This window comes from Eutrigla gurnardus (assembly GCF_963514095.1).
Source record: "Eutrigla gurnardus genome assembly, chromosome: 5".
NCBI classification, from domain to species: domain Eukaryota; kingdom Metazoa; phylum Chordata; class Actinopteri; order Perciformes; family Triglidae; genus Eutrigla; species Eutrigla gurnardus.
Window position 1 is genome coordinate 28,972,803 of NC_139919.1, and position 21,761 is coordinate 28,994,563.

The 21,761-nt window shown below is 45.1% G+C and overlaps 1 protein-coding gene across 1 annotated transcript; it reads right to left on the reverse strand.

Moving 5' to 3' along the window:
- Positions 1-7,991: 7,991 nt before the first annotated feature.
- gabra4 (gamma-aminobutyric acid type A receptor subunit alpha4) lies at positions 7,992-21,734 on the reverse strand. The gene is given in 10 exon segments (XM_084009179.1): positions 7,992-8,828; positions 8,830-9,309; positions 12,176-12,432; positions 15,269-15,421; positions 15,549-15,692; positions 19,563-19,645; positions 19,751-19,971; positions 20,058-20,125; positions 21,261-21,379; positions 21,476-21,734. Coding segments are annotated over 10 exon segments (1,686 nt in total). The 5' UTR covers positions 21,562-21,734; the 3' UTR covers positions 7,992-8,753.
- Positions 21,735-21,761: the final 27 nt, after the last annotated feature.

A 21,761-nucleotide genomic window follows, 5' to 3' on the forward strand; every position in this document is an offset into this window, starting at 1 on the left:
TGCAGTGTGTTGTTGTCAGTTGCATGTCAGCGTGAGTTGATTCACCGGGCACTGCTGGAAAATGCTAAACCAGTCTCAGGCCTGTTACCTCGGCAACAAGCAATGCATGGCAGAAGGAGAGCGGTGTTGTGAGGGGAAAAAAGATGAGGAGCCCATCGAGGAGCTCTGACACTCTTAAAGTGATAGGTCACCCTCCAGAATCCTTTTGTCATGTGTACACACACACACACACACACACACACACACACACACACACACACACACACACACACACACACACTGATATATAAACAGCTGACATCAGGCTTCCCTTCCTGCAGAACCAACATTAAACATTATGTTCTGATCTCTTCTGCTCTCGGTTGATTGGTGGAGCTGTCGTCCTCCGAACGCCTGCCACGTCTTATTTACAGTCTATTATTACCGGCACAAAGTAAAAGATCCACACGGGGAAATCATTTACAAATTATAATACAAGCTTATCACGGAGGAATTTGACTTTGATATTTAAATAGATTTCCTCTTTCACTGCTGTTTCATCAGAAATGAGGCCTGACAGTTGGACGAACACATCTTAGGTGAATAAATGTTCTGTTTTAAGACAGTTAAAGAGGTGTAGACATTAAAAAGCCTGAACACACCGTTGAGCAGTTGATTGGCGGTCAGAGTGTCGTACGTGGACACGGAATCTAAAAAGTTCACGTGGAGGTCACGGCCTCGGCTGCCAGACGATCTCACGGCTACAAAATGCTTCACATCGGGCTTTCTATTTTTATTTGACCCCCTCTCATAGCTTACGTAACGGAGGTGAATCACGACCACATTTAAGGTTACGAACATTTAAAAAGGGGTCACTTTCCCGACCTCACCAACGTTGTTTATGTGGCGGGGAAATTCTGCACCTGCTGCTGCTGAATTCCCTCCAAAGTGAGCGCACTTTGACCCTTTGACCTGAGTTATATGACACGGAAAGAGAGAGATATTTTAGATTTGGGACCTGGCGGGGTTATATTGTGTCATTAAAATAGCGGCTATTTACAAATATATGAGTGCACTGTACCTTTCTTTATTAAAAGTATTAAGAGTTGCAGCACATCTGTTGGAGGCCGTATTGATCCCTATTCATCCATCATTCAAACAGGATCCCAACTCAAATATAATGAGTAAAATTAACTCGAAATGAAACTAAATATTGCCTATTTAACCCTTTTAGATCAAATTTACGGTCATACTGCAACTATTTAACAATATATGCCAGAACATTTTTGTATTTTTTAATAAGTTTTATTCCTCCTGGAAAGTAAAATATGATGTGTTTGTACATCAGCCTGTACAAACCAATTAAAAACAGTAATATCATGACTTTTATCCATCACTAATCACTATATTTTTCCTGTGCTGTTCAGTCTGGAGACTAGTGTACTGTGTATTTATACTTCCAGTTGCTGTTTGAAACAGCCACTAGATGGCACAGAATACATATAGTTTGATCAAGAACATTTTTACATTTTTACATTGTGCTTCATCATCCATCTCTGATTTCAGTAGTCATGATAACATGATCCTGTATATGTTTACTTGGATAAAGCAGTTGAATCAGTACTTCTTCTTTTACCACAACACAAGTATCTTGTACTTCTACTTGAGTAGAGAACGTCTCGGCTTTTGATGCTTCTGCCTTACAACTTTTTGATGTAAAATTCTGTGTTTGTGGTTAATGTTTTATAATGAGTGGTAATATCCTTATTTAAGAGTCTTATATGTCTTGATTATTATTCATCAGATCTTAATGACTGCTTTAACAATGTTCCTTTAATTTCAATTTTCAATTATTTTGTTAATAACAGGAAATTCGATCAGTGAGACGAGGACAGTTTACCTGTTGACTTTCCACACCTGCACTGGAAGAGAAACCGTCTGCATCTGTACGATCATGAACTTCTGTAAAAAAGACTTTATTATTATTTTAAAATACAAATATACTGATTCATAATCAATATTAACTACAAACCCCAAAAAAAGCAGATTAATGAAGCTAAAAGAAATCATCCCCACATCTTAGACAGGATCTTACTTTATAAGACACAAAATATGTTTATGTCAATCCAATTCTACAAGTTAATCAATTCAGATTCACTTTACAAAGTTATTGGTGGCTGTTGTGACTGTTAATTTGGTGTGAGTGTATGTTCTTTTAGCTCTGTTTTGGTCTCCACCAACTCCTGAGGCGAATATTGGGATCTTTGAGTAGCTAAATGTTCAACAGCTTTTTTCTAACTTTAGTTCTCTGCTGTTTGGAGCTGAGCAGATAGTGAACAGCAAGTTTATCTGAGATTGTGTCCAAAAGAGCGAGCTGAAAGAGGCTAAAACGCCCTGTGGCGGTGAAGGGGAACTGCAGACATTTCATTCAGCCCCTTGACCCACAGTTGGTATGAATATATTGATTAGTGCAGCTTTAATTTGATGGAACGGCATCGACTTTATGGACTCCAAAAATGTGCCGGCCCTTTAAGTGGATTTATAATCAACATTTGTCTGGAGACAGATATGAAAGGGAGTTTTCTCATTATGCCGTTTGGTTCGGTTCTCACCGGCTGGACGCCAGCAGCCGTCGCCAGCCTCACATGTGATGAGCCGTGACACAAACCTGGCGAGCTCGCAGAGCAGCTGCCGTTTTCAGAGAGAGGCGTTTAGCTTCGTCACGTCTCGTTATCCACTTTTGGTTTTTGTCTTTAGTGACACTATTATCTCTCTCCGTTTTAACACCTTTAAACGTAATGAATGATGGTGTTTGTAGACCGCTGTTGATCAGCTTTAATGAGCAACAGGCAAAATAATGCCAGACCCCACAGGTTCACGCTGCCGTCTTCCTCACACCACCAGGCAATCGATTTTTAAAAATGTATTTCCTCTTAACATCTCCAGTCCACCTTTAATTCATGACTTTAACTCGATATGCATAAATTATCCCCTTAGAATTTAGCTGCATGCATCGGTTTCTATTTAAATATTATGGTGAGATATTTTAAGATCTTTGAAGTGCCTCAAACTGTTATCCTCTGTGCTGGCCACCAGGGGGCGACTCCTCTCTGGTTGTATAGAAGTCTATGAGAAAATGGTCCTACTTCTCTCTGCTGGCCACCAGGGGGCGACTCCTCTCTGGTTGTATAGAAGTCTATGAGAAAATGGTCCTACTTCTCTCTGCTGGCCACCAGGGGGCGACTCCTCTCTGGTTGTATAGAAGTCTATGAGAAAATGGTCCTACTTCTCTCTGCTGGCCACCAGGGGGCGACTCCTCTCTGGTTGTATAGAAGTCTATGAGAAAACGGCCCTACTTCTCTCTGCTGGCCACCAGGGGGCGACTCCTCTCTGGTTGTATAGAAGTCTATGAGAAAATGGTCCTACTTCTCTCTGCTGGCCACCAGGGGGCGACTCCTCTCTGGTTGTATAGAAGTCTATGAGAAAATGGTCCTACTTCTCTCTGCTGGCCACCAGGGGGCGACTCCTCTCTGGTTGTATAGAAGTCTATGAGAAAATGGTCCTACTTCTCTCTGCTGGCCACCAGGGGGCGACTCCTCTCTGGTTGTATAGAAGTCTATGAGAAAATGGTCCTACTTCTCTCTGCTGGCCACCAGGGGGCGACTCCTCTCTGGTTGTATAGAAGTCTATGAGAAAATGGTCCTACTTCTCTCTGCTGGCCACCAGGGGGCGACTCCTCTCTGGTTGTATAGAAGTCTATGAGAAAATGGTCCTACTTCTCTCTTGATGTATTATCTCAGTAAACATGAGTTTATGGGCTCAATCTCTAGTTTCAAGTCTTCTTCAATCCAGCATGATGTTCACTTAGTACATTATGGTCCATTTAGAGTCCACCAGACCAGAAAGCAGGGGATGCTTTAGGGGGCGGGGCTACCTGGTGATTGACAGGTGGTTGTCCGGTCTGGGAGTTGTCTGTGTTTTCCGTCTTCAAACAGTTAGCTGTAGTAGTAGTAGTAGTTGTAGTTCCACCATCTCGGGGCAATTCTGGTAAAAAAAAATTAAAATAAAAATAGTGGCGCCAAGATCCTGAACTCGATATAATCCACTGGGAAAAACGTCATGATGATAATTCCACTTCTTACATCCAGACCACGGATCCCACAGGATTGTGTGATGGCGTTCTTCAGCGCGATGCGTCTGCTGTCAAATGAAGTTACAACATGAAGCAGGGATTCGTCTAACATGTTTAATTGTGTTTCTTCAAAACAGGATAAGACTAATAAATGAAAAACAGAAGTTTAAAAAACAGAAAAAACTTTGATCAGCATATTGATTGTAACAACTTGAGAGGACCATTCAAGAGTTAGTACTGTAGTTTGCGGCCACTTTTCAGATCAATTCAACGCACAATTTTCACTGTTGTTGAAATATTAGCACGACGACTCGAGGGTCATTGTTTGACTGATTAATGAAAGTGTTAATCCTAAATCCTCACAGAATGGGAAAACATCGGGTGAGTCCTTTGGTGCAGCGCTAGTTTGTGGAAGGAAGCAGGTTCTTTGCTGTTGTTTACATTATGGCTGTCTTCTTCTGGCTTATCTGATGCTCTCATTGTGGAGGGTTTTCATTGAGATCAGTCTCAGGTTTATCTGCTTAAATGTTGTGACATAAAAAAAAAAAAACAGATAAGAATCACGTTCTTCACTGGAGAAAACGATGAACCCTCCAGAAAATGGCCAGAACATGTGCTCGAGGGTGTAATACGAATTAGGGATTCCCGAAAACCGGGTTCAGTGAGGTCTTATTACACACGGAACCATTCGGATACACATGAAAACTCAAGAAGGAGGTTTTATATGTAGACACCAACCAATAGTCCAAAAACACACCAATTCACTATAAAATCAAAAATATAAAGACGTTTGTGGATAAAGTTGGAGCTTGTTTCTGCAGCCGGAGACTTCTGTGTTTACATCCAGATGCTCGACGTCAACGAGGGGGGGGCGGCCCCCGAAGACCATGCAGCCTGAAGGATTGTGGTCTATGAAGACAGATGAGTGATGAGGATAATAATACGGAGGTCGGGCCCACGCTGTTACCCAGCTAATCTCTCGAGGGCGGCTCAGGAAATGAAACCGATTCCTCATTTCACTGGAGACGGTGAATCCCCCGCTCTCAGACGCTAATACAATCATTTAAAAAAAACGATCCATTTAGTGCTAACGTTTGTGAAATTAAACACTGATTAAAGTCCAGAATCATCCGAGAGACATCGGATTACGATCGTTTTTGGATTTGGAAAGAAAGCGGCAGCGTGTTGCTCCGTCTAGTGGTTCATAATAGATAATGACCCCTGACCTGAAAGGCGGGAGTTTTGACTCACTTTGACGAAAGTCTTAAAAGTCATAAAAAGCGAAACACAACGCTTGTCTTTCAGTTATATTAGTTCAAAACGTAATTTTTTTAATCATTTGTTCGAGCTCTATTGACAGGAAATGAAAGTTATGGTGTTTTATTGTTTTAGTGTCATTAACAGGATTTTAAATGCTCACTTGCTATAAAAATACAAATATACAATATAATATAAGTATACATACTTTGTTACTGTACTTTTCAGGTAGCTATACTTTTTCTTGAGTATTATTTCTAAAACAAATATCTGTACTTTTGTACTTTTTACTTTAGTTTTAATGCATTTGAGGGGAATTATCCATTTTTATTATTATTAATATGAAGTGAGATTCAGTTAAAAAAGCCAGTTACTCTTTACTTTCTACTTTGAGTACATTTCAGAGCCTGTACTTTTTTTTTTACTTCGTAGAGAATGTCTGTTCTTTTGACTCCTCTGTTTGTATGAAACAAGGTGAGTCCGATCAATCTTTATATCCAGAATATGTTCATGTCTGTAAATCTCTTGTGTTGAGAATATGAAAGAGGCTTTGCTTTGTTGGCATGGGAACAGAATTTAAACAAAGTGAAACACACTTTTGAAGCTCCAATTAAATAAAATAAAATATCATCTTAATCAGTTTCGAAATTCTGAAAACACTTTTTTCTTCATACATGAAGAAAAAAAAATGTGTTCAATGCTGAAGTTGGTTAAACTCTCATTGTCATGTTAATTACTATATCTGTACTGTGGCACTGAACACCTTGTGTAGTGTTCCGTTGAGCCACTAGAGGGAGCCCTACGCCGTGATTCCCTCCCAAAGTGCTCCAGAGCTACAGTGACCCCGTTCTCCCGACCATCTGCACCCAGCAGCTTCTAAAAGGCTATTTTGACGCTCTTGAACTATTTAAACAGCTGAAAATGACAAAGATTAATTGAGAGTCGATGTCAGGATGCAGGCTGAACCGTGTCGGCGATGTGGAGCATCTTTAACTGTCCGTCATCTAGAACAGCATGTTTGTCAGAGAGGGGGGGAACCCACACCCTGGTGTTGGCAGCTCCATCAATCATGCCCACATTTAGAAATCAAACATCAATCTGTCGTTGACGGGCTCCTCGTTAGGACGCCGAGGTTCTTCGGTGTGTTTTTATGAGCAGATGTACTTTGGGAGAGACAGACTGCGAGGCAATAACTGCAAAATCAATTTCACACACGGCTGCGTTCGGTGAGCGGCGGCGGCCATTACGGCTCCTGCAGGGGCCAAACGGATCGACGAGGGCCAACGGCCGCGTGGATGATGTCGGCCGTTAGAGCGAGAAACCGGCCGTCTCTGTCTCCTCTAACCTTCAGCTTCTCCAAACGTCTCCCATGAATAACAAATCAGGCCACGAGGATTCTTCTGTCGGAATAAACCAGGTTTGTAGTTTCTTCCTGATCAATGAGGGATTACAGATTATTAACCAAAACAATTTCTCAGCTTCGTCTCACATCACCGTGTCTCTTCGTCCTGGAGACTCAATGACAATCCATCTCCGTTTCACCTCCAAGCGTCCGTCTGACGTCATGTTTGTTGATATTCAGATAATAACGTCCTTCACACACTCAAAGATTCAATTATCGGCCGTCTCTTTTATCATCCTGAGGGTCACCTGACTGCACAAGGCTATTTTCAGCTACTTTTTTTTTTAGTTCGACTTTGCTCACAGGACAGAAAAAACGTGACGGGTTGTTTGTCCCCAGAGATCAACAGGATTTAGAACATTTAGTGAAACAAAGAGTTCGTTTTTCACTCGTTTGCTCGTATCTGTGAGCTAAATATGAAGCTACAACTAGCAGTTAGCTTAGCTTAGCATAAAGGCTGGAAACAAGGGGAACCCGCTAGCCTCCTAACTGACTTGCTGGAATCTAATTACTGAGCTTTAAAAGATGCCAGAGACCAGATCTGGAGCATTTCTCAAAATGGCGAGCCGGCAGCTTGCAGCTAACAGTGCTAAAAAAAAGGGCTCACATGCACGAACATGCACCAAAACCACGTGTTGGTCATCAAAGCAAAGAGAAGGTTTTTTTGCTGTTATATTAATGCTCTGAATCCTGTTTATGCACCTTTAAACATGCTGGCAGGTGGATTTTGTTGCTTTTGGACTAGAACCAGGCTGTGTCCCCCCATTTCCAGTTTCAGCTAAACTAAGCTAAGATAAGCTAAGTGACTGTAGACTCATATTTAACTTTATTGTTTCTGCCACACTTACAGTCGCTGAATGAATGATTGAATAATAAAACTTTGGGGATTTTTAACGAAAAAAAGAAGAAAAAAAAGGCACCCTTTCCTTCACTCACACATAAACATGTGATGTGTCTGGTTCGTCTCCATGACAACGTCTCTAATCACACATGAGAGATTAACACCATAACAGTGAAACATGAAGGTAATGTTAAAACTGAAGGAGGTATAGAAACACCTGAAGCAGCTCCTCCCTCTGTTTCACTACTTTATTGCTCGACTTCCTGCTCCCTCCCTCCTCCCTCCCTTCCTCCCTCCCTCCCTTCCTCCCTCCCTTCCTCCCTCCCTCCCTTCCTCCCTTCCTCCCTCCCTCCTTCCTTCGTTCGTTCACGACTGTTATTTTAAATCACTTGCACAATCTTTTGTCTACTATTTGGCGACCCATTGTGGGACGGGAAAGAAGCTTATATTCCTACTGTTACATGAATTAATAACTTGTCTTTACAACTGGAAACCCGACTGATCCCCTGAATTTCATCTTTTTTCGACATTTTCAATATCTCCAGATTAGTAAATCCGTCTTTGGCCGTCATCTGGCCCACACTCGGGACTTAAAAAAGTGAAAATCCAATGAAACCACCACCAGGGACTCGATTTAGTCTTACTATTCAAATGGAAGTCATCTTTAAATATAAATAAGTCTGTCCTAATAAATTCACATATTTACAGCGTTTTGGTTCGTTTGAGGACGGCGACACACAACCCAACATCTTGCCAGGTGCAGGGTACAAAAATAGGAAAAATGAAAAGATTAAATCCGGTGCTTTATCTGGCCCGCGGGCCAAAAAGGGATCGTGAGGCAGTTGATCGGACACAACGAGGACAGAAGCATATCCCAGGTGTTCACTCGTATGTTGAGTCAGACATTTCTAATTTGGTTTGATTTTGTTCCCGTGCTCGCTGTTTCGAGGACCTCAGGAAGAAGAAGAAGAAGAAGAAGATAATAAATGCGTTCTCCGGGATGTGGAAGTGCTCGGCGAGCACATTTTTTTGTTTATCTGTTTGGCAAGAACAATAGTTTCCTCCTTTTTGTTTGCAAACTCCCATAATCCTCGTTCTGTCGAAGGAAATTAAAGAGTCTCCGCTCTTTTTGAGCAACAAGTCTATCCGCCTTTCGCCACCATCGTGTCCTTTGATAAGTAAACCACCCAGTAGACCATGTTAAAGGCCCCGAAGGAGGACCGGGAACAGGATCCGGGCGTACTTGTCGATTTTGCTGGTCCCGCCCATCCCGGCGGTGGTGGGCTGTGAGCACGGCGTCTGCTTTATCTCCAGTCTGTTGCCCATCATCTGGATGCGCTCCAGCTTTGGCCCCAGCAGATGCTGCAGGGACGATGAGGAGGAGGCGGCGGCGGCGTTCTGCTTGCACGGCGTGGCCGCCGCCATCACGTCCGGCGTGGAGGCGGCGGAGGCCTGGGCCGGCACGCTCTTCACCAGCTGGGCCGAGGAGGAGGCCACGCTGAGGAGGCTCTCCGACTTGGGGCTGGAGCGCGACAGCGTGGAGGAGCTGCCGTTGACCCCGCCGGCCAAAGGTCGCAGCGGCCTCGCCCTCCCAACGCCCGAGATGTTGGTGGTGGACTGGGCTCTCTGGTGGCTGCTGGCCTCCTGGTGGGAGATGTAGTTCATCCGCTTCCTCAGGTTCCCGTTGCTGTCGGGATTCTGCTGAGACAGAGAGGAAACCACCATGATGGATTTGTCTTTGAGTTGCATGTTAGCATTAAAACAAAAGTTCATTCATATTCGGGGTGTTAATGTTCTGCAACCAACCCGTGTTAACTAATCACAGCTATACTGGTGTTAGACATAGAATGACTATAAGAGGAGGACGTCGCCATGGTGACGTTGGTTTGTGGACTACAGTTTTGAAGCCTTGAGTTCACCTTTTGGAATTTTTGCAGCCAGTGAAGGAAGTGACCATATTTGGACTGTGGAGGAGCGACAGGTGGATCTGATAAACACAAAGCAGCAGAGCGGCACCCTTACTGGATCTGGATCCATGTGGATTCTGGTTTGAAGCTACTAATATAGTTAGCTTCTATAATTCAAGGTTCAACTTTACAGCTAAGTGTTAAAGTTATCTTAGTAGCTAACTAGCATTGGTAGCGTGGTAGAGACCTGTCAATCAGAAGGTAAGCCCCGCCCTCTAAAACATCCCCTGCTTTCTGGTCCGTTGGTAAAATAGTTAAATCGTAGACCTTCGTCTGAGAGAAATGAATAATGACTCACGCTTGAAGGCGTTTTGCAGGGAAAGTAAAGCTCACTCTTTTTTTCTTCTTTCTAAAAGAAAACTCATATTGATCTGATTACAGATCACAGATGGCCTTCATCCGGAGGCAGACGTCAGAGTGTGCAATACAGATGTCACTTACCGAGGATTTCGCTCATTTCACACAAGCTTAAGACAGAAAGTAGGGAGCGCTCCATCGGGGCGGTAATGCAGTGTGGCGTCAAAGTAGCTTATCCTTTGAGAGTTGATGTTTTCAAGCAGGGAGAGTGTGATGCTGCTACTAAGGCATTTGCAGGAATAATCCCCCCCCCCCCCCCCCCACCCCTTCTGAAACCTGAAAGGATCCAATGTTTATTGTGTGTGTGTGTGTGTGTGTGTGTGTGTGCGTGTCATCACAGAGGTCAGGGGCTAACACACACACACACACACACACACACTCTGCCCTTCATGCCAAGTCCTCCGGTTAGTGCCAGCAGGACCAGCTCTCTAGGAAAAAAAAGAGTATTAATTCTATCCAGAGCCTTTTTTTTTCTGAAAACCCCCATACAGATGTACCCGGGCGGCGTTGCCGTGGCAACCCACTAATCCACCAAAGTGCGGTTGTCACTACTCTGCATTCAGGCATGATTACGCCACACTGGGATTTTAAACTGGAGGGGGGCAACTTAGAGCAGTTAGTGTAAAAAGTGACACACGCATTTCTGGTTGATCAGTTAACAGGAAGTCTGTGTTCAACGTCGGGTTTTCAGGAAAAATCCATCCCATCCGTAAAAAAAACAGTGTTTACTCAGAAACCAGCAAGACGAGAGCTTTAAAATAGCTTCACTGTGAAGTCACGATCATTCTGAGCCAATCCGTACGTCAGCTGCCATCCATGTGTCAATGTCAATTTGTGTCAACGGGCGGTACAGGAATAGGAGATAAATGATGCCAATGTATTCATGGAGAATTTTCAAAATAAAAGGTTCCACAGCAAACAGGACAGGAGAAAAGCGACAAATGACAAATAAGGGCCACCATAGAAAAAGAAAAAAACGGAGCCGAGAGAGGGGGGCAATATTGCGAGAAAAAAAGTCGCAAATTTGCGAGTTTATATAGTAGCAAATTTGCGAGTTTATTACAATGCTGACAACCGGCATCTATGCTAGCTAACTTCCCATGAATGTACACATTATTTTTCTAATTGATATCCCAACGTTACCTTAACGCCTCGTTAAGGTCCTCAGGGTGATGATATTGATGCATATTTGGAGTTTTTTATTCGTATGTTGAAATTGTTATCTTATGGGTGTTATACGAATGGGCGGTTGGGCTAAGATGCTAGCGGTAGCTTTCACTTGTTGTCATAGCAACAGCAAACATCCGGTCAAGCAACTTGTTTACAGTTAAAGCTACTTTATAAACTTGAACATTTTTTACTTTTTCCTCTGAATGTCGGCCCCGTCTCTTTGCTCCGTTTATATATTTATTTTATTTTTTCCTACAGTGGCCCTGAAACGCATCTAAGTTTCAGATCCCATTCTTCTTTTCACGTGATTTTTCTGTCTCTGCTCTGAACAGACGCTAAATTTGGGTCTGAAACGAGTCCAGCTGATCTTTGGGGGTATAGAACATTTTAACCCTTAAGACCGGTGACACAGTTTCCACATTTTAAACAGCCTGGAAAGTTCTACAGATTCACCCTCGACTTTAACTCATGCAGTCGCTCAGTTAAAAACAAACATATGACACAATAAGATCATTTCAGCTTGTTTCTTGTTATTAAAAAGGCCTTGCTGGACATGGAAACTCCACACAGAAGGAACCAACTTTAAAACTGGAAACTGAACTATCTACTCTCTTCAAAGCCACCGATTACAAACCAATTACAAACTAATTAATTTTACTTCGTTGCAGAAACAGAAAACGGCTTCAGATCTCTGAGATCTCTCTATCTGAAACTATAGCAGTGCTTTAAAACACCTGAACTTCCCCTTTAACTGTGTCACATCATTGTCTACGTCATTTAACTGTGTAATCGTGGTAGAAACAGGTAGAATTCCTGTTTTTTCCTGTATGTGGAGGACCCATCAATGTATTTCAGCTGTAAAACAGGGCTTTACGGTATGTTTCTCTGTGAGTATTGTCTCTGGTGTCTGAAGTCACATCCTCGTATCAGATTTTCTCTCTGAAGTTTAAATCCTCCAGATGGCTAAAGGCCAGATACAGTATGAGCACATAACACAGACACTGCTAAGTGCCACTTGAAGCTTAGTGCTATTTGCCGCGGCGGCTTTGACGTGGGGGAAAGAACAGCACCTGCACCACTTCCTCCGCGTCCTTGACCTTGACGGGCGTGGACTGGGGCACCGGAGGACACTTGGCCGGCTTCCTCTTGGCCCGCTCCAGCTGTGCGTTGGTGAAGTAGTTGACGGCGGCGAACTCGATGAGCGCAGAGAAGACGAAGGCGAAGCAGACGGCGATGAACCAGTCCATGGCGGTGGCGTAGGAGACCTTGGGGAGGGAATGGCGGGCGCTGATGCTGAGCGTCGTCATGGTGAGGACCGTGGTGATGCCTTTAGGCGGGATCGGAAACAGAGCAACTATCAAAACCTGCAGTCAAGATATGGTGTTTGCAAAGAACTCAGTACCAGTTATATTTGTCTCTCTGATTTACACCTGCCTGGATTCATGTTGTTTGTTTTTTGGCCACCTGGGGGCAGCGCAACACGCTGTAAACACCAACACTGACATATTACCACCTTATGAACATGATGACAAACATTTTTACATCTTTTACATAAACTAAGACTTTAGCTACTGTCATGCCCCCTCCCTTTAGATTGCCCCTTGGGGACAAATAAAGTCATTTGAATTAAACTGAATTATGAATCAAAGATCTTCAACAGGCGGTCTGGGGACCCCATGGGGGTCTGCAGAGTTACAGCAAAATGATTTCATCCTAAACTTTTTTTTCTCCCAAAATGTAAAATATGTCCAAGAACTCTTTTCTTTCTTGCCTTTCAGTCAAACCTCCCTTTCCACCCAGCGAGGATTATCTTCTATTAACAACGGCAGGTCTGATGTGGATCCAACGACCAGCTTCCACTTGTTTAAAGACTCTCTCTCTCTAGCAGCAGCAGCTGTGGACTCTTTTCCAAAGGAGACGCCGACCCGTCCGGCATGCAAGGTCACACGTGTCTACGCTAACAGGAGGTCGTGGTTTATATAAAGCTGCAGCTCGTCACTCGTCCTTGAGGTTTTTTATTAACCAAATAGCAATAATGTGATCAACTTCTACGTTGGGAGAACAATCTGTGCCGTCAGAGTCCGACTTACCCGACATATAAATTCCTCCCCGGCGCCACCGGACGTGACCGCTGTGTAATTACCTGTCAATCAAAAGCTCCAGGGGTTGATAGGTGAACCGTGGCTCCACAGACGTTAACCTCCCATATGAAGCTGTTCACGTAAACACAAACTCACATGATGGATGGATACCTGAACGCGGAATGGGTTTTTCTTCTTGTTTTCGACCGCCTGAATAAAATAGATTCCACTTTGTGCTTCATTAATTTTGGTAAATCCACAAATTCAATGTATCTGCAGGAGTTAGACGAGAAGGTTGATGTGAATCAACCCCACCCAACCCCACTCAAACCTACCCAACCCCACTCAACCCCACCCAACCCCACTCAATCCTACCCAACCCCACCCAACCCTACTCAACCCCACCCAACCCTACTCAACCCCACTCAACCCCACTCAACCCCACTCAATCCTACTCAACCACACCCAACCCCACTCAAACCTACCCAACCCCACTCAACCCCACCCAACCCCACTCAATCCTACCCAACCCCACTCAACCCTACCCAACCCTACTCAACCCCACCCAACCCGACTCAATCCTACTCAACAACACCCAACCCCACCCAAACCTACCCAACCCCACTCAACCCTACCCAACCCTACTCAACCCCACTCAATCCTACTCAACCCCACTCAACCCCACCCAACCCCACTCAATCCTACCCAACCCCACTCAACCCTACCCAACCCTACTCAACCCCACCCAACCCGACTCAACCCTACTCAACCCCACTCAACCCCACTCAACCCCACTCAATCCTACTCAACCACACCGAACCCCACCCAACCCCACACACTTTGGATAACGGCAGAAATCCTGACTGATGCAGGACGGCGGCGTTGATCCCCCCGGTGCTTTATTACAGTTTCTCCACTGAGGGACACGCTCAGAGAGTTTTTCTGCTCAGCAGACTCAGAAACACAAACTGCACAGTCAGCAGAAACACACAGCGTGTCAAATGAACGGTGACACCGAAGTGTGTGTGTGTGCATGTGTGTGTGTGTGTGTGTGTGCGTGTGTGTGTGTGTGTGTGTGTGCGTGTGTGTGTGTGTGTGTGTGCGTGTGTGTGTGTGTGTGTGTGTGCGTGTGTGTGTGTGTGTGTGTGTGCGTGTGTGTGTGTGTGTGTGTGTGCGTGTGTGTGTGTGTGTGTGCATGTGTGTGTGTGTGTGTGCGTGTGTGTGTGTGTGTGTGTGTGCGTGTGTGTGTGTGTGTGTGTGTGTGTGCGTGTGTGTGTGTGTGTGTGCGTGTGTGTGTGTGTGTGTGTGTGTGTGTGTGCGTGTGTGTGTGTGTGTGTGTGTGTGTGTGTGTGTGTGTGTGTGTGTGTGTGAGGCCGGATGTTTGGTCAACATTAGTGATTCAGGATGCTGTCACCGTTTGAGTAAACGCTGCTGCCGGGCCAACAACAGGCCGGTGACTTTAATTAAAGGGGAAGTGCTTCAATATTAAAACACCAGAGCCTGAAGTCTAAAGAGTTTCCTCATCAGCTGCTGCATCTCGCCTTCATGGAGGTTCATCGTGGCTCACACAGGAGCCGGGCTTCAACCAGAAATAATGAATGTGTGGAATATTAACTGTCCATCGTGGTTTATGGCAGTGTGATGCTAAGTGGTGGAGTTTGAAGCACAACTGTGGAAATAAATTGAATTCCATCCATATTTACTAAAAATGTATTTCTCAAATAGATTTGAGTTGATGTTACGTTTAGAAATATGAATAGGCTGCACACTGAAGTAAATAAACTTTTAAAGCACATTTTGATGAATCCTAATGATTTTGGCGGCGATTATCGTGAGATATAATACAACAATTATTGACCATTTAAAAATGTCATACAGTTAAATATAGCATGTTTAACCTTAATAATGCTAAACCATCAAACTCTTCAAAAGCAATGTGTCGTTGATGTTAACTGTAACACTATGACTCACGCTCTGTTGTAACTGTCTGATAATCATTGAAAACTATAAGCAAAGATGCCTTTAAATAAATCCTCCACATATTATTCTTTGTAGAAATAATATATATATGTGTGGACGTACCGAAGACTGTGCGTGCCGGCACCGACTCCTTGTTGATCCAGAAGGACACCTGGGAGAGGATGACGGTCATGATGCAGGGGATGTAGGTCTGGATCATGAAGTAGCCCATCTTCCGTTTCAGGTGGAAGTGGACCGTCATCACCACGTATTCACCTGGAGGAGCAGCAGAGATGAACAAAGAAGAAGACAGACTTCACTTCACGGAGCCTGATTATTCTATTTAATTCGTGTTTTTCACCCTGATGGACACCCATCTTTCTGCTGCATACTTCGGCCTCACCTGTGATGGATTTGATGGTTTCGCTGGAGACCGTCTGGCCGATGAGGTCATACTGGACCAGGCTGGAGGACTCAGGAGGGACCTCCACCGAATGCTGAGGCCCTTTGGTCCACGTATAGATCATCTCCGTTTTGGGGTAGGCGTCTGTGGGCAGACAGATGTGAGTCATACTAAAGAAGAAGATACAGATAGACATACGTGGGCCTTCTTCACCCAACCGGCTAATGAGCTCATTGACGACACCGTCTCCTGCCTCCTGATTGGCCAGGAAATCATCCACCACTTCGCACCCACTTTGGCCCAGATGGCATTGTGGGTAATAACCAAAGGCTCCCAAACAACCATATTCTGCATGTGGACCCTCACTGTTAATGTCTGCCATCTTCTTTATATATGTTTGATTTGATTGCATCACGTTTCCTCCGTGCTGAGGGGTTCGGACGCTATATCGGGACTCTTCAAAATGAACATTTTGAATTTATTCTGGTGAAGCTGATGTTTTAATTCATGAGGGGGCGTTAAAGGTTCATATAAGACAGTTAATGTGGGGGATATTGAGTGAAAATTCTGCACATTTCATTTGAATATTTGGTTTGTTACAAGTTAGGAGAATAGTTAGATGACTTGTGTCGTATTAAAGGGACTACATTTCCCATGATGCTCGAAACAAGAGAGCCATGTTTTTGTTATGAAAATAAGACTAAGAACCATTTATGTCTTTTATTTTCTTGTAATTTTCTGAGAGAAAATAAAATGTTAAAAGAGAACTTCTATTCAAACTGGTGTAACTAATTTAATATATTGCAGGCGTTTACTTTGAGGATCTTTCGTCATCAAAGAACTCTCAAAGAACTCTCAAAAACAACAACCACCCAAACTAATGCATTGTGGGCGGAGCCTCATTTAAAGCATCATTAAGTTTCCACATCCAGACGAATTATTTCTGACTTTAGAGGGAACATTTAAATCATAATAAAAATGTTTTTAACTCCCGGTTCCTTTGCTGTGTGTATCCCGGCGAGGTCGGCCAGTCTAAATGCCAGTGGTCTTTGCCTGCCACCCTGTGGGACTCCACATCAGCAGGACAGCAACGCTGCTGCCAAAACCAAATGACTCCGGTGTGTCGTGGACTGGAACGCCAGGCCGGCACACGAGTCCAGATGGAGGAACAGAAACAGGGAGACGGAGGGAGAACAGATGAAGGCAGGACACACACACACACACACACACACACACACACACACACACACACACACACACACACACACACACACACACACAGCTTATGGAAAATAGCTGCATAGGTCTGCGCTATCCTCAGGCAGACGAAGGGATTCTGACCTTTCCTTCGCTTCAGGCTGCATCAGAACCACGGACGCTTCTTCCTGACTGGAGGCAAGCAGCAGGAGGAGGAGGAGGAGGAGGGGGGGGGGACGAAGAAAGGGAGGAGGAGGAGAAGGAGGAGGAAGTGTAGGAAGAGGAGGAGGAGGAGGGGGGGGAGGAGGACAAAGAAAGGGAGGAGGAGGAGGAAGTGTAGGAAGAGGAGGAGGAGAAGGAAGACGAGGGGGAGGAGGGGGAAGAGGAGGAGGAGGAAGAGGAGGGGGAGGAGGAGGAAGAAGAGGAGGAGGGGGAGGAGGAGGAGAAGGAGGAGGAATAAGAGGAGGAAGGGAAGGAGGAGTGGGAAGAGGAGGAGGAGGGGAAGAAGGAGGAGGAGGAGCAGGAGGGGGAGGAGGAGGACGAGGGGGAGGAAGAAGAAGAAGAGGAGGAGGGGGAGGAGGAGAAGGAGATGGAGGAGGAGGAGGAAGAGGAGGAGGGGGAGGAGGAAGAGGAGGAGGAGGAAGAAGAGGAGGGGGAGAGGAGGAAGAAGAGGAGGAAGGGAAGGAGGAGGAGGGGGAGGAGGAGTAGGAAGAGGAGGAGTAGGGGAAGAAGGAGGAGGAGGAACAGGAGGATAAGGAGGAAGAGAAAGAAGAAGGAGAGGAGGAGGGGGAGGAGGAGGAGGAAGAGGATTAGGAGTAGGAGGTAGAGGAGGAAAAGGAGGAGGATTATGAGTAGGAGGTAGAGGAGGAAAGGAGGAGGAGTAGGAGTAGGAGGTAGAGGAGGAGGAAGAGGAGGAGGATTAGGAGTAGGAGGTAGAGGTGGAGGTGGAGGTGGAGGAGGAGGAAGAGGAGGAGTATTAGGAGTAGGAGGTAAAGGAGGAGGAGGAAGAAGAGGAGGAGTAGTAGGAGTAGGAGGTAGAGGAGGAGGAGGAAGAAGAGGAGGAGGATTAGGAGGAGGAGGTAGAGGAGGAGGAGGAAGAAGAGGAGGAGGATTAGGAGTAGGAGGTAGAGGAGGAGGAGGAAGAAGAGGAGGAGGATTCGGGGGAGGAGGTAGAGGAGGAGGAGGAAGAAGAGGAGGAGGATTAGGAGTAGGAGGTAGAGGAGGAGGTAGAGGAGGAGGCGGAAGAAGAGGAGGAGGATTCGGGGGAGGAGGTAGAGGAGGAGGAGGAAGAAGAGGAGGAGGATTAGGAGTAGGAGGTAGAGGAGGAGGTAGAGGAGGAGGCAGATGAGGAGGAGGAGGGTGAAGGTCATCACTCGGGGAACTGATTGTGTCAAAGTAAAGACGACCCGTTTGCTGTCTCTTGTGTTTCTTTTCTCTCACAGATGAAATCTTCAAACTGCTGCTCTGATAAAAGTCATTTCTGCTGACCAGGAGGACCAACATCAACTCCTCACTGTTCAGAGTTTTCTTTGAGCCTCGCTCTTTTCACCACAAGATTTTATTTCACCACAGACCAAAAACCTTTTTAGGAACTCGTCATAAAAGTTTACTTAAAAGCCACTATAAGTAGCATTTTCATACATAAAGCTTATGCACCAGCTAAGGAAGGAAGTGACCATATTTGGACTGAGGAGGAGCGACGGGTGGATCTGATGAACACAAGCAGCAGAGCAGCACCCTTACTGGATCTGGATCCATGTGGATTCGGGTGTTGAAGCTACTAACAAAGTTAGTTTCATGATTGAAGGTCAACGAAGGAAAGTTGCACCGCTGGTTGATGTTGTTGTCAGAGCGTCTGGTGGTCGATTACTTTGATCGCCCGCCGTGCAGAGAGTCAGCGCACAATTAAAGGAGACTGACTAAGTCAGTTTGACACGACCACACCTCCATCTTTGTTTCTAACTCTATCTATCACACACACACACACACACGCTAACTCTAACCAGAACTGCTACCAGCGTGTTCCTGACAACACACTGTATATAAGAAGAGGAGGTTGTCATGGTGACGTCATCCATATGGTCTGTGAACTACGGATTTGTAACACCAAATCGGGGTTTTGTCCGCCACCATCTTGGCATTTTTGCAACCAGTGAAGGAAGTGACCATATATGGACTTTGGAGGAGCGATGGGTGGATCTGATGAACACAAACGCCATTTAGTATTTAATTGATTGGTAGCCACCTGTCAATCATCAGGTAAGCCCCGCCCCCTAAACCATCCCCTGCTTTCTGGTCTGCTGGACTCTAAATGGACCATCATGTACTAAATGAACATCATGCTGGATTGAAGAAGACTTGAAACTAGAGATTGAGACCATAAACTCATGTTTACAATGTTTACTGAGATAATACATCAAGAGAGAAGTAGGACCATTTTCTCATAGACTTCTATACAACCAGAGAGGAGTCGCCCCCTGGTGGCCAGCAGAGAGAAGTAGGACCATTTTCTCATAGACTTCTATACAACCAGAGAGGAGTCGCCCCCTGGTGGCCAGCAGAGAGAAGTAGGACCATTTTCTCATAGACTTCTATACAACCAGAGAGGAGTCGCCCCCTGGTGGCCAGCAGAGAGAAGTAGGACCATTTTCTCATAGACTTCTATACAACCAGAGAGGAGTCGCCCCCTGGTGGCCAGCAGAGAGAAGTAGGACCATTTTCTCATAGACTTCTATACAACCAGAGAGGAGTCGCCCCCTAGTGGCCAGCAGAGATAATGCAGGCTAAAGCACTTTGGTGTTAAAAAAAAGGACTTACAGCTTCCAAACTTGAGGGGGCAGGCATGTCCATCCATGGGGAAATTGACAAGCTTCATGGGACACTCGGCGCTGATGGTCAACCTGTTGCAGGACAGAAGAAGAGTTGCTCAATAAACAGAAGGACATCCAGGATGTCGACAGAAAGCTTTATTGATTAAAAAGGCAAAACGGAGTAAACCTCACGACCTCATGGTGTACAGGATGGTGCCGTTCTTCATGATGCGGAACAGCCTGTTGGGCGCCGTCATGTTGTGGGCGACGGACTTCTTGCCGTTCCTGAAGAAGGTGTCCGGCGTCCACACTTTGGTCACCATCAGGTTGTTCAGCCTCAGAATCTCGATGGGGCCCTCGTACATCAGCCGCCGGTCCACCCAGGTCTGCCGGAAGAACACGTCCATGGTGTACTCCTAAGACGGGGGGGTTGTGAGACACCTGAGGTCAGGAACGTAACCCAGAGGTCACTCAACTCAACATTTACAGCGTGGCCACGTACCATTTCTACATCTGAGACGGGCCCGAAGCTCGTCACGTAAATGTCGGTCTTGACTTCGGTCACAGAACCTGGAAGAGAAAGTCCCACACTGAAGGTTTGAATCTGTGGTGAAGCTCAGTCCAGCCCCGGAGACGCCTTCACACTTTAACACACTCTTTATACCATCAAACCCAGAAGACATGCAATAGCTTATCCACAGCTGTTGTGCCTTTGCATAATGGAAGTGGGGGTTTAAAGATGTCAAAGCATAATCCTGATTTTTCTCTCAGTGAATGAATGTGGAGGCAGCCGTTGTTTACAGGCAGGAAGGAGCAACGCGACGTGCATTCGGACTTTATTTTAGAATAACGCCGGCTCTTAACGCCGGTTTGATGTACAGGAAAAAAAACAACAAAAACCCAAATCCGTACTTTCAGCACTTTAACTTCCATGCATTAAGAGGTTTGTCTCACGACATACACGCTGGTTATATAACTATACATTGGCTTAAACGTGCAAAGCTTACAACTACCAGGCTTACGGGATGAAGTCCGAACATGGCGTGTGCTGTGAAGCAACGTGGAAACGTGAAGTCTCCACACAGAAACAGAAACAGCATCATACCTCCCTCCTCGGCTCTTTGCTCCTGCTTTCTCCTGTTGGAGGCTTTTTTTTTTAAGGGTCTAAAAGGTCATAAAACCATTTGATGCAGACTTATGATTTAAAGGGACAGTTCACCTCAAAATTAAAAGTACATTTTCTTACCTGAAGTGCTTTTTATCAATCCACATTGTTCTATTGTGAGATGCACAACACATCAATGGAAATACATCTGATATATATATATATATATATATATATATATATATATATATATATATATATATATATATATATATATATATATATATATATATCCCATTATTGAAAAGGCACATTTTGGGGAGTGGGTGTATTTGGTGCTCAATAATGACTATACAGTTATCTCATTTGTACTCTATTGTGTGTTTAATCTTGCATGGAATCAAATATTAAAATACTATTTTTTTTTTATATTTATGAGGAGGATTTAGGGTTTCAGAGGTGATATATTACTGCTATTGGTGAACTGACTTCATAAATAGTGCGTATAATGAGTTTGTTTCAAGTCAAATAAAAGATTAAGTTGCATTTGTGCACACAAATACTCTACTAATAAATAAATTCGTTTTTTTCCTTCCATACCCCCAAATCCAGGTCGCAGCCTGTTGTCATATCCGTCCAGAAGTCGGTCTAAAATGCGAGTAAAATTCTCCGGATAGATCCGCTCGTCCTTCCTCGTCTGTCCGGAGACTTTCTTCACGCTATAAAGAAAACAAAGTAGAATGAAGGAAGCAGAACTTCAGCGCTGAGAAGAGGAACCTGTTTCAGCACCGCGGACAGCGACGCCGCGGACTCACCAAGCCGCCACGCAGAGAAAGTAGAAGACGGTCCGGAGAGACGCGCAGCGCGGCGCCGTCTCCTTCTTCTTCTTGCCAGGATCCATCTTTGCATGCCATACTTCAAGCCTCTTCACATGTCACCGCGCCAGACGTCCCGGCAACAGCGGGGCAACAGGGGGGCAACAACTTGAGCCTCGCTGCCGCTCCTGCGGTCTCTCCAGGCGCGCAAAACACGCACACCGTCACCCGCAGCACCGCTCACCTCTCATCCGGATCCGAGCTGCTGCTGCTGCTGTCTCTCTCT